At 57.6% G+C, this 12,102-nt stretch overlaps 2 protein-coding genes across 4 annotated transcripts in view; both read left to right on the forward strand.

Annotated features, from left to right (window-relative positions):
- pex6 (peroxisomal biogenesis factor 6) overlaps nt 1-1,468 on the forward strand; it is a 127,581-nt gene extending 126,113 nt beyond the window's left edge. The window contains exon 18 of the mRNA XM_041188137.1: nt 403-1,468. Coding sequence (XP_041044071.1) covers nt 403-539 — 137 coding nt within the window. The 3' untranslated portion in view covers nt 540-1,468. The remainder of the gene's footprint in view (nt 1-402) is intronic.
- Nucleotides 1,469-5,441: 3,973 nt separating this feature from the next.
- Nucleotides 5,442-12,102, forward strand: part of ypel5 (yippee-like 5) — a 36,172-nt gene continuing 29,511 nt past the window's right edge. The window contains exons 1-2 of one of the 3 annotated variants that reach the window (XM_041188353.1): nt 5,480-5,526; nt 10,828-10,873. The gene's annotated coding sequence lies outside the window, so the exon portion shown is untranslated. Of the gene's footprint in view, nt 5,527-10,827; nt 10,874-12,102 lie in introns of all 3 variants that reach the window. The other 2 variants (XM_041188352.1, XM_041188351.1) reach the window with 2 other exon arrangements.

A 12,102-nucleotide genomic window follows, 5' to 3' on the forward strand; every position in this document is an offset into this window, starting at 1 on the left:
AGAGTCAGAGCGTTGTGGGTTCACATCCCACTTCAGAGACATGAGCACAAATACAAGGCCTGACTGTAGTAACTGAGGGAATGCTGCACTGTTGGAGGCGCTGTCTTTCAGCTGTAAGTTTTCCCGGTATCAACAAATGTCACCTAAAGACATGGATTATTCACTTGTCATCTCAATAGCGGTTTGTGCAATTCATCTGTGTATACATTGGGTGCTATGTTTCCCTGTATTCCAACACTTCAGCAGAGCACCTCATAGCTGTGAAAGGCTTTGGGGTACCCGGAGAGGGGCCCCAAGCACTGAGGCCAGTGGTGAAGCTGGATTGGTGTACCTGTGCATGTGCTGTAGTTAACTTCGATTGGTGTGATTCCTGGACTGACTGCCCTCCTCCTGTGCTCACAGGTGTGGAGACAGAGGACTCGGAGCTGGTTCTGATGCAGGAGGATTTTCAGCATGCCCTCACTACCCTGCAACCCTCAGTCTCCCAGCAGGATCTCATCAACTACAGACTGATACAACAGAGACTCTCAGCCACATGACAGCTGCAGGCAACATCTGGATGGGAACAGGAAGAGCCCAAATTGGAAACGGTGGGGGGGTGGGGGCAGGTGTGAAAAACATCTGTTAGGGAATGGGGGAGGGGGCCAGCTTTGGGAAACTTCTGCATAGGAACATTGTGGTAAGGCTGGTGTAAGGGCACCATTTGAATTGGAACAGGGGCACTGGGTGTGGGGCACATCCCAATAGCAATGAGGATACAGTTTGGGATCTATCTGGATGTGTGGGCAATATCTGTCTGTGTGAGGAACATCTGCTTTGGAACCAAGGGCACTGGGAGTGAAGAACATCTAGTGGAACAGTCTCTCTGGATAGGAGGGATATCTGATTGGGTAGAGGTGGGGCTCCATGTATGGGGAACAGGAGGGGCACAGTTCATGCAACATCTGGATGGGAAGTGCACTGGGTTTGAGGAGCATCTGGATGGGAACAGGTGCTCCAGGTGGAAGGAAGATCCAGGCCGATCGAGGTGGGGTTCCATGTGTGGGAAACACCTAGATGGGAACAGGACAGGAACAGTTCACGGAACATCTGGAGGAGAACAGTGCACTGGGTGTGAGGATGAGGACAGGAGCTGCACTTTGAGGGCCACACCTACACAGAAATAGTCTGAGGCAATATCTTAATGGAAGAGAGGTGCATTTTGGACAACATCTGGATGGGAACATGCCCTGCATCATCAACATCTGGATGGGAACAGAAGGGAGTTTCTGTGAAAAATGGGGATTTAGACTGATATGCATCTCCAGAAATTGAGCTCAGAATCCACCGCTTGCACACCACGCCTGCAGTGTGTACCATCTACAAGATGCACTGCAGGAACTCACCAAGGCTCCTTAGACAGCACCTTCCAAACCAGTGACCTCTGCCATCTAGAAGGACAAGGGCAGCAGATAGATGGGAACACCACCACCTGGAAGTTCCCCTCCAAGTCACTCACCATCCTGACTTGGAAATATATCACCGTTCCTTCACTGTCACTGGGTCACAATCCTGGAACTCCGTCCCTAACAGCACTGTGGGTGTACCTACACCACATGGACTGCAGTGGTTCAAGAAGGCTGCTCACCTCCACCTTCTCAAGGGGCAACTAGGGATGGGCAATAAATACTGGCCCAGCCAGCGATGCCCACATCCCGTGAATGAATTTTTAAAATGAAAATATTTTGAGGACTGTGAAGTCTACTATTATCTGAAGAGATGATGAATTAAAATCTTGTCTGGAGAACTGTCTGTGTTAGTCTCTGTCTTTGTTCTTGAACATTTAATCAAACAGGAAAATGAGTGATGTTCAATATGGAGAAATTTGAGGTCAGCAATTTTGAACCAGAGAGGGAAATTGGAACGTCTGCTCAATGGGGAGAGACGAGGAGCTGTGGACTGTGTTCAAATTCAGTAACATCCAGTGGACAGAACAAGAGGTCATCAGAAAAGCTAATGGATTTTAAAAATGTATTCTTTCATGGGGTGAGGGCATCGCTGGCAAGTCAACGTGACAGACTGGCTTTTAATTCAATATTTATTCATTGAGTTTAAATTCCCCCAGTTGCCGTGGTGGGATTTGAACCTGTGTTGTGGGACACGGGTTAGCCTGCCCCTGTGGGTGACGTTGCCACAATACCACCATCTCCCCAAGATGTGGGCCTTTGGCTCGAGAGGGCGAGAAGTTATGTTGCGGTTATACTGAACTGACTGGATCCCACCGGGAGGAGATGTTCAGCTATGGGCAGTGCACCTCAGCAAGGAGATATTGGAGGGGATGCTCCCCCAGAATGATAGGGGCAGAGTTGACTCAAAGCACTGACTTGGGACTCGAGTCTGCCCCTTTTCCTGACCGAGGGGGGGTGGTGGGAGGGGGGTGACGACCTGTTGACATTTCCCAGTTTCAAAAACGAAAGCAGCGAGCTCTGAAGAAGTCACATTGGACTCCAAACGTTAACTCGATTTCCCTCTCCGCAGATACTCCCCAGACCTGCTGAGTTCTTCCTGCGCTCTGTTGTCTGGCAGCATCTGCACAGAGGAACACAGTTAACGTTTCGAGTGCGAATGACCCTTCAACAGGACTTAGTGACTCCAGCTTGACCTGGCCCGTTGCCACTGCTGATTAGTTGCTTTGGAGACGGGACCGCCGGATCCACAGCACTGATTTGCCAGGCAGTCACTCGGGCTTTCCCCATTCAACCTATGCTCACTGACCCCGGGAGAGGGAGGGGATCTTTGCTGGTGTCAGTGGAAACACCCGGAGATAGAGAGCATAACTCCAACCTGTGGGTTCCTCTCGACACCCGGAAATCCAAAAAGGAAAGCTTTCCATGGCGGCGAGCCTGGAAATAGAGGCATGGGCGAGATCATCAGCACACACAAGAGAAACCTCAACAGTCTTACACAGCACAAACTGAGCAGTCAAACTGCTTTGAATAGTGAGGGAATCTGGCACTGCGGGGAGGATCTGTACCGAGGGTAAGCTGCACTGTCAGAGGGTCAGTACTGAGGGAGTGCTGCACTGTTGGAGGGTCAGTACCGAGGGAGTGCCGCACTGTCAGAGGGTCAGTACTGAGGGAGTGCTGCACTGTCAGAGGGTCAGTACCGAGGGTAAGCTGCACTGTCAGAGGGTCAGTACTGAGGGAATGCTGCACTGTCAGAGTGTCAGTACTGAGGGAGTGCTGCATTGTAAGAGGGTCAGTACTGAGGGAGTGCTGCACTGTCAGAGGGTCAGTACTGAGGGAGTGCTGCACTGTCAGGGTCAGTACTGAGGGAGTGCTGCAATGTCAGGGTCAATACTGTGCGAGTGCTGAACTGTCAGAGGGTCAGTACTGAAGGAGCACAGTAGAGTCAAAGGGTCATTATTTTGCGGGTGCTGCACTGCTAGAGGGTCAGTACTGACTGTGTGCTGCAGTGTCAGAGGGTCAGTACTGAGGGAGTGCAGCACTGTCAGAGGGTCAGTACTGATGGAGCGCCGCACTGTCAGAGGTTCAGTAGTGAGAGTGCTGCACTGCTAGAGGTTCAGTACTGAGGGAGTGCCACACTGTCAGAGGGTCAGTGCCAGGGGATGACCGCACTGTCGGAGGGTCAGTACTGAGGGAGTGCTGCACTGTCAGTGGTTCAGTACTGAGGGAGAGCTGCACTGTCAGAGGGTCAGTACTGAGGGAGTGCTGCACTGTCAGAGGGTCAGTACTGAGGGAATGCTGCACTGTCACAGGGTCAGTACTGAGGGAGTGCTGCGCTGTCAGAGGGTCAGTACTGAGGGAATGCTGCACTGTCACAGGGTCAGTACTGAGGGAGTGCTGCGCTGTCAGAGGGTCAGTACTGAGGGAGTGCTGCACTGTCAGAGGGTCAGTACTGAGGGAGTGCTGCACTGTCACAGGGTCAGTACTGAGGGAGTGCTGCGCTGTCAGAGGGTCAGTACTGAGGGAGTGCTGCACTGTCAGAGGGTCAGTACTGAGAGAGTGCTGCACTGTCACAGGGTCAGTACTGAGGGAGTGCTGCGCTGTCAGAGGGTCAGTACTGAGGGAGTGCTGCACTGTCAGAGGGTCAGTACTGAGGGAGTGCTGCACTGTCAGAGGGTCAGTGCCGAGGGAGCACCGCAACTTTCAGATATTAAACCAAGGCCCATCTGCTGGATGGAGAGAATGTAAAAGATCCCATGGTGCTATTCTGAAGATAAGCAGGAGAGTTTTCCTGTGATCTAGTTGTTATTGATCCTTCAATCAATCTTGCAAAGACAGATTATCTGGTCATTATCACATTACTGTGTGTGGGATCTTGCTGTGTGCAATGTGGTTCCTGCATTTCTTCTAGTTCCACAGTGGCTGACCTCCAGAAGTATTTAATGGGCTGTAAAGTATTTTGGGATGTCCGGTAGTTTTGAAAGTCACTTTTTAAATCCAGTCTTCCTGTTTTGTTTTGTAATTTTTGGGATACGTTCCTACCTTCACCCTTTAAACTATCTTTGTGAATGGAACCCTGTCAATCATCATAAAGCCCCACCCTCTTCCAGCAAAGCTCCTCCCCATACAGCTGTCACTCAGACACAGACCCACCCATTCTCCTGTCACTCAGACACAGACCCCGTCCATTCCCCTGTCACTCAGCCCCAGACCCACTCATTCCCCTGTCACTTAGCCACAGACCCCGCCCATTCCCCTGTCACTCAGCCCCAGACCCCGCCCATTCCCCTGTCACTCAGCCCCAGACCCCGCCCATTCCCCTGTCACTTAGCCACAGACCCCGCCCATTCTGCTGTCACTTAGCCCCAGACCCACCCATTCCCCGGTCACTCAGACACAGACCCCGCCCATTCCCCTGTCACTCAACCACAGACCCCACCCATTCCCCTGTCACTCAGCCCCAGACCCGCCCATTCCCCTTCACTCAGCCACAGACCCCGCCCATTCCCCGTCACTCAGACACAGACCCCGCCCATTCCCCTTCACTCAGCCACAGACCCCGCCCATTCCCCTGTCACTCAGACACAGCCCCCACCCGTTCCCCTGTCACTTAGCCACAGACCCCGCCCAATCCCCTGTCACTCAGCCCCAGACCCACCCAATCCCCTGTCACTCAGACACAGACCCACCCATTCCCCTGTCACTCAGACACAGACCCGCCCAATCCCCTGTCACTCAGCCACAGATCCCGCCCATTCCCCGTCACTCAGCCCCAGACCCACCCATTCCCCTGTCACTCAGCCTCAGACTCCGCCCATTCCCCTGTCATTCATCCCCAGACCCACCCATTCCCCTGTCACTCAGCCCCAGACCCACCCATTCCCCTGTCACTCAGCCCCAGACCCCGCCCACACCCCCTGTCACTCACCCACAGATTCCGTCCATTCCCCTGTTACTCAGGCCAATGCCCCGCCTCCTGTGACGTTGACGCTCCGCACTGTGTTGTTGTGGTGACGTCACGCAGCCTTGGCCTCAGTGCGGACGCGGGAGGAAGAAGCTCGCTCAGTGTACGAATCGACAGGTAGGCCCGGGCCTGGTTACCCCGGCAACCGCGGAGAGAAGGGGGAACCGGGGGGAGGGGATGGGGGGGAACCGGGGAGTGTGGGGGAGAACCGGGGGGGGGGGGTGGGGGGGAGGGGATGGGGGGGAACCGGGGGGGGGTGGGGACGGGGGGTGGGGTGGGGTGGGGGGAGTGGGGGAGGGGATGTTGGGGGGAACCGGGGGGAGGGGATGGGGGGGAACCGGGGGGGTGGGGTGGGGGAGTGGGGGAGGGGATGTTGGGGGGAACCGGGGGGGAGGGGATGGGGGGGAACCGGGGGGGTGGGGTGGGGGAGTGGGGGAGGGGATGTTGGGGGGAACCGGGGGGAGGGGATGGGGGGGAACCGGGGGGGTGGGGTGGGGAGTGGGGGAGGGGATGTTGGGGGGAACCGGGGGGAGGGGATGGGGGGAACCGGGGGGGTGGGGTGGGGGAGTGGGGGAGGGGATGTTGGGGGGAACCGGGGGGAGGGGATGGGGGGAACCGGGGAGTGTGGGGGAGAACCGGGGGGGGGTGGGGGGTGGGGTGGGGGGGTGGGGTGGGGGGGAACCGGGGGGAGGGGATGGGGGGGAACCGGGGGGGGTGGGGTGGGGTGGGGTGGGGGAGTGGGGGAGGGATGTTGGGGGGAAACCGGGGGGAGGGGATGGGGGGGAACCGGGGGGGTGGGGTGGGGGAGTGGGGGAGGGGATGTTGGGGGGAACCGGGGGGGTGGGGTGGGGGAGTGGGGGGGGGATGTTGGGGGGAACCGGGGGGAGGGGATGGGGGGGAACCGGGGGGTGGGGTGGGGGAGTGGGGGAGAGGATGTTGGGGGGAACCGGGGGGAGGGGATGGGGGGGAACCGGGAGTGGGTGGGGGAGTGGGGGAGGGGATGTTGGGGGGAACCGGGGGGAGGGGATGGGGGGGAACCGGGGGGGTGGGGTGGGGGAGTGGGGGAGGGGATGTTGGGGGGAACCGGGGGGAGGGGATGTTGGGGGGAACCGGGGGGGTGGGTGGGGGAGTGGGGGAGGGGATGTTGGGGGGAACCGGGGGGGTGGGGTGGGGGGGAACCGGGGGGAGGGGATGGGGGGGAACCGGGGAGTGTGGGGGAGAACCGGGGGGGGGGTGGGGTGGGGGAGGGGATGTTGGGGGGAACCGGGGGGAGGGGATGGGGGGGAACCGGGGGGAGGGGATGGGGGGGAACCGGGGGGGTGGGGTGGGGGGGGAACCGGGGGGAGGGGATGGGGGGGAACCGGGGGGAGTGTGGGGGAGAACCGGGGGGGGGTGGGGTGGGGGAGGGGATGTTGGGGGGAACCGGGGGGAGGGGATGGGGGGGAACCGGGGAGTGTGGGGGAGAACCGGGGGGGGTGGGGTGGGGGAGTGGGGGAGGGGATGTTGGGGGGAACCGGGGGGAGGGGATGGGGGGGAACCGGGGGGGTGGGGTGGGGGAGTGGGGAACCGGGAGTGGGGTGGTGGGGTGGGGGAGGGGATGTTGGGGGAACCGGGGGGGTGGGGTGGGGGAGTGGGGGAGGGGATGTTGGGGGGAACCGGGGGGGTGGGGTGGGGGGGAACCGGGGGGAGGGGATGGGGGGGAACCGGGGAGTGTGGGGGAGAACCGGGGGGGGGGTGGGGTGGGGGAGGGGATGTTGGGGGGAACCGGGGGGAGGGGATGGGGGGGAACCGGGGGGAGGGGATGGGGGGGAACCGGGGGGGGTGGGGTGGGGGGGAACCGGGGGGAGGGGATGGGGGGGAACCGGGGAGTGTGGGGGAGAACCGGGGGGGGGTGGGGTGGGGGAGGGGATGTTGGGGGAACCGGGGGGAGGGGATGGGGGGGAACCGGGGAGTGTGGGGGAGAACCGGGGGGGGTGGGGTGGGGGAGTGGGGGAGGGGATGTTGGGGGGAACCGGGGGGAGGGGATGGGGGGGAACCGGGGGGGTGGGGTGGGGGAGTGGGGGAACCGGGAGTGGGGTGGTGGGGTGGGGGAGGGGATGTTGGGGGGAACCGGGGGGAGGGGATGGGGGGGAACCGGGGAGTGTGGGGGAGAACCGGGGGGGGTGGGGTGGGGGAGTGGGGGAGGGGATGTTGGGGGGAACCGGGGGGAGGGGATGGGGGGGAACCGGGGGGGTGGGGTGGGGGAGTGGGGGAACCGGGAGTGGGGTGGTGGTGTGGGGGAGGGGATGTTGGGGGGAACCGGGGGGAGGGGATGGGGGGGAACCGGGGGGGTGGGGTGGGGGGGAACCGGGGGGAGGGGATGGGGGGGAACCGGGGGGTGGGGTGGGGAGGGGGGAACCGGGGGGGGGGGGGGGGGTGGGGTGGGGGAGGGGATGTTGGGGGGAACCGGGGGGGGGGTGGGGGGTGGGGTGGGGGAGGGGATGTTGGGGGGAACCGGGGGGGTGGGGTGGGGGGGAACCGGGGGGGTGGGGTGGGGGAGGGGATGTTGGGGGGACGGGGATGCGTGGGGGGGGAACTTCGGGTGAGGGGGGATGGTGGGGGGAACCGGGAAGGGCAAACCGGAGGGGTGGGGGGGGGATGGTGGGGGGAACGGGGAGGGGGGGGATGGTGGGGGAATCGGGGGGGGGGGGGGAGGTGGGGGGACGGTGGGGGGGAACCGGGAGGGTGGGGGGTGGTGGGGGGAACGGACCGGGTGGGGGGGAACCGGGAGGGGGGGTGGGGGATGGTGGGGGGGACGGGGAGGGGGGGGGGACGGTGGGGGGAACGGACCGGGTGGGGGGGAACCGGGAGGGGGGGGGTGGTGGGGGGAACGGACCGGGTGGGGGGGAACCGGGAGGGGGGGGGGATGGGGGGGGTGAACGGGGAGGGGGGGGATGGTGGGGGGAACCGGGAGGGTGGGGGGGGGGAGAACCGGGTGGGGGGGAACCGGGAGGGGGGGATGGGGAGGGCAGAACCGGGTGGGGGGGAACCGGGTGCGGGGGGATGGGGAGGGCAGAACCGGGTGGGGGGGAACCGGGTGCGGGGGGATGGGGAGGGCAGAACCGGGTGGGGGGGAACCGGGAGGGGGGGGATGGGGAGGGCAGAACCGGGTGGGGGGAACCGGGAGCGGGGGGATGGGGAGGGCAGAACCGGGTGGGGGGGAACCGGGAGGGGGGGGATGGGGAGGGCAGAATCGGGTGGGGGGGATGCGTGGGGGGGAACTTGGGGTGAGGGGGGGATCCTGGGGTGGTGGGGGAACTTGGGGATGGCGATGGTATGGTGGGGTGGGGTGGGGGCGGTAGGGGTGGGGAAACCTGGGGGTGGGGGGGTGACCTGGGAGCCTAGTAGGACCAGGGGGGAGGGGTCTGGTTACCCTAGCAACCCGGGGTGGGGTGTGGGGTGGGGGATGGGGTTGAGGGGATTCAGTCCGGTAGGGTGACAGAGGGGGTTGGAGTTCAGGTTGGGGATGGGGACTGGGTTTGGGGATAACGAGACAAACCCCAAGGGAGGGAGAGACAATATGTTCCCTGGAGCTGGGCTGAGGGAGAGACAGGGTAAACAGTCTGTAGGTCAAACTGGAAGTCTAATGGACAAAGATCTGGAAAGGTGAGTTTAAACCCCATCACCGCAGCAGAGAAATTTACATGCAGTTAATTAAATCTGGAATGGAAAAACTAGCTTGAGTAATGGTGACTATGCAACTCCCAGATTGGGAGAGGGTTTGGGTGAAGGGAGATTTAGACCTAAGACATGGCGCAGAAGTAGACCATTTGGCCCATTGAGTCTGCTCCGCCATTCAATGAGATCATGGCTGATCTGATAATCCTCAATTCCACTCTCCTCCCATCCTCCCATAACCTTCGATTCCCTTACTGATTAAAAATCTGTCTACCTCTGTACTGGCACAGTTCAGGTGAAGCTCATCCCACCGGAAAAGCTCCCTTCTACCCCAATACTAGTGCCAGTGCCTCATGAACTGAAACAAAAACAGAAGATGCTGGAAAAACTCAGCAGGCCTAACAGCATCTGTGGAGAGAAAGACCGAGTTAACATTTCAAGTCCGTATAACTCTTCTTCAGAGCTAAAGAGGGCTCTTTAGCACCACTCTTAGCTCTGAAGAAGAGTCACATGAATTCGAAACATCTCTCTCCACAGATGCTGTCAGACCTGCTGAGTTTCTTCAGATTTTCTGTTTTTGTTTCAGATTTCCAGCATCTGCAGTATTTTGCTTTTACCCCATGAACCTCCTCCCACACCAATCTTTGAGCCAGGCATTTAACTCCTTGACTTTATTTACCCTATGCCAGTTTGCCTGTGGTTCAGGGAGCAAACCTGAGATTGTTACCTTGGAGGTTCTGCTTTTTAGTTTGTCTCCTAACTGTTCAAATTCTTTCAGCAGAACCTCCTTTCCAGTCCTATCAATGTTGTTGGTACAACATGGACGATGACAACTGGATCCCTCCCCTCTCCCTCCAACTTCCCCTCCAGCCCTGAGGAGATGTCCTTAACCCTGGCACGGGACAGGCAACACAGCCTTCGGAACTCATGCTCACGGCTGCAGAGAACAGTATCTATTCCCCTAATTATACTGTTATTACACTATCACTACCACAATCCTGTTCCCTCCCTCCACTTGAATGGCTCCATGTATCAGGGTGCCGTGGTCAGTTTGCTTATCCTCCCTTCTTTTGCCCACACAGCTTGCAAGAACCTCGTAACTGTTGGACGGTTGCAGGGGCTGAGGCTCCTCGAACGCTACCCCCGGGTCCCCATACCTGCCTCACCTGCATCTCCTGTCCCTGATCACAGACCAAATTTGAATTATCTAACTTGTGGGGAGTGACCTCCTCCTGGAGCAAAGTGCCCAGGTAACGTTCCCTCTCCCTGATGCAGCACAATGTCTGCAGCTCAGACTCCAGCCCCTTAACTCGGATCTGAAGTTCCTTGAGCTGCAAACACTTACTACAGATGTGTTTGCTGCAGATCACCTTGGTGTCCAGCAGCACCCACATGCTGCATTAGCAACACATCACCCATCCGGCCACCGCTATCTTATTTAATTTATTAATTAATTACTTTAGTACCCCTGCTCTTTACACTTTATTGAAATTAATTAAACACGAACTATAGACCTTAATTTTAACCTAAAGACTAGAAATACTTACCAATCAGCTGTTCTCGCGATTTTTAAAAATGAAGTCTCCCCGCTTTGTTTTAAATATGCTCACCCGCTCTCTGTTTTAAATGAAGTTCTTCCTCACCCGCTCTCTGAAAGACAAAGAGAAGGGATAGGGAGTTTAATGGCAGTAGTACATCAGCGAATAAGGTCCATGCAGGGAATAAGTAGTAAAAGAGTAAAATGAATGTCTCTTTATCTAGGCAAAGTATTCACAATAAGAGAGACGAACGAGTGACAAAAATAGAGGTAAATGATTTAGTTCTAATCGCCATTACAGAAATATGGTTTCAAGGTGACCAAGATTGGGAAATAAATATTCTTGGGTATACAACACTTCGAAAACATGGACAGAATGGACGAAGAGGAGGGGTAATGTTGTTAGTAAAGGAGTAGGGGTAATGCTGCCAGTAAAGGAGGAGGGGTAATACTGACAGTAAAGGAGGAGGGGTAATGCTGACAGTAAAGGAGGGGGGGGTAATGCTGAAAGTAAAGGAGTAGGGGTAATGCTGACAGTAAAGGAGGGCGGTAATGCTGATAGTAAAGGAGGGGAAGTAATGCTGACAGTAAAGGAGGGGGGTAATGCTGACAGTAAAGGAGGAGGGGTAATGCTGACAGTAAAGGAGGGGGGTAATACTGACAGTAAAGGAGGAGCGATAATGCTGACAGTAAAGGAGGGCGGTAATGCTGATAGTAAAGGAGGGGGGTAATGCTGACAGTAAAGGAGGGGGGTAATGCTGACAGTAAAGGAGGGGAGGTAATGCTGACAGTAAAGGAGGAGGGGTAATGCTGACAGTAAAGGAGGAGGGGTAATGCTGACAGTAAAGGAGGAGGGGTAATGCTGACAGTAAAGGAGGAGGGGTAATGCTGACAGTAAAGGAGGAGGGGTAATGCTGACAGTAAAGGAGGAAGGGTAATGCTGACAGTAAAGGAGGAGGGGTAATGCTGACAGTAAAGGAGGAGGGGTAATGCTGACAGTAAAGGAGGGGGGGTAATGCTGACAGTAAAGGAGGGGGGGTAATGCTGACAGTAAAGGAGTAGGGGTAATGCTGACAGTAAAGGAGGGGGGGGTAATGCTGACAGTAAAGGATACTATAAGGAGATCAGTGAGAAAGGATCTTGTCTCAGAAGATCCTGAAGTAGAATTAGTCTGGGTGGGAATTAGGAAAAACAAGAGTCAGAAAACCCCAGTGGGAGGAGTTTATGGGCCCTAACAGTAGTTATACTGTTGGACAGAGCATTAAACAAGAAATTACTGAAGCACGTAACAAAGGCAATGTAATCCTTGTGGGGAACTTTAATCCTCAAATAGACTGAACCAATCAAAATGGCAAAATGGCAAAGCTATAGAATACTTTCCTGACAGTTTCCTGGAGCAATATGTTATGGTATCAGCTAGGGATAAAGATATTTTAGATCTGGTATTGTGCAATGAGCTAAGGTTAATTAGTAATGTCGTAGCGAAAGATCCTTTGGGA

The sequence above is a fragment of the Carcharodon carcharias genome, chromosome 5 (assembly GCF_017639515.1).
Source record: "Carcharodon carcharias isolate sCarCar2 chromosome 5, sCarCar2.pri, whole genome shotgun sequence".
Taxonomy (NCBI): domain Eukaryota; kingdom Metazoa; phylum Chordata; class Chondrichthyes; order Lamniformes; family Lamnidae; genus Carcharodon; species Carcharodon carcharias.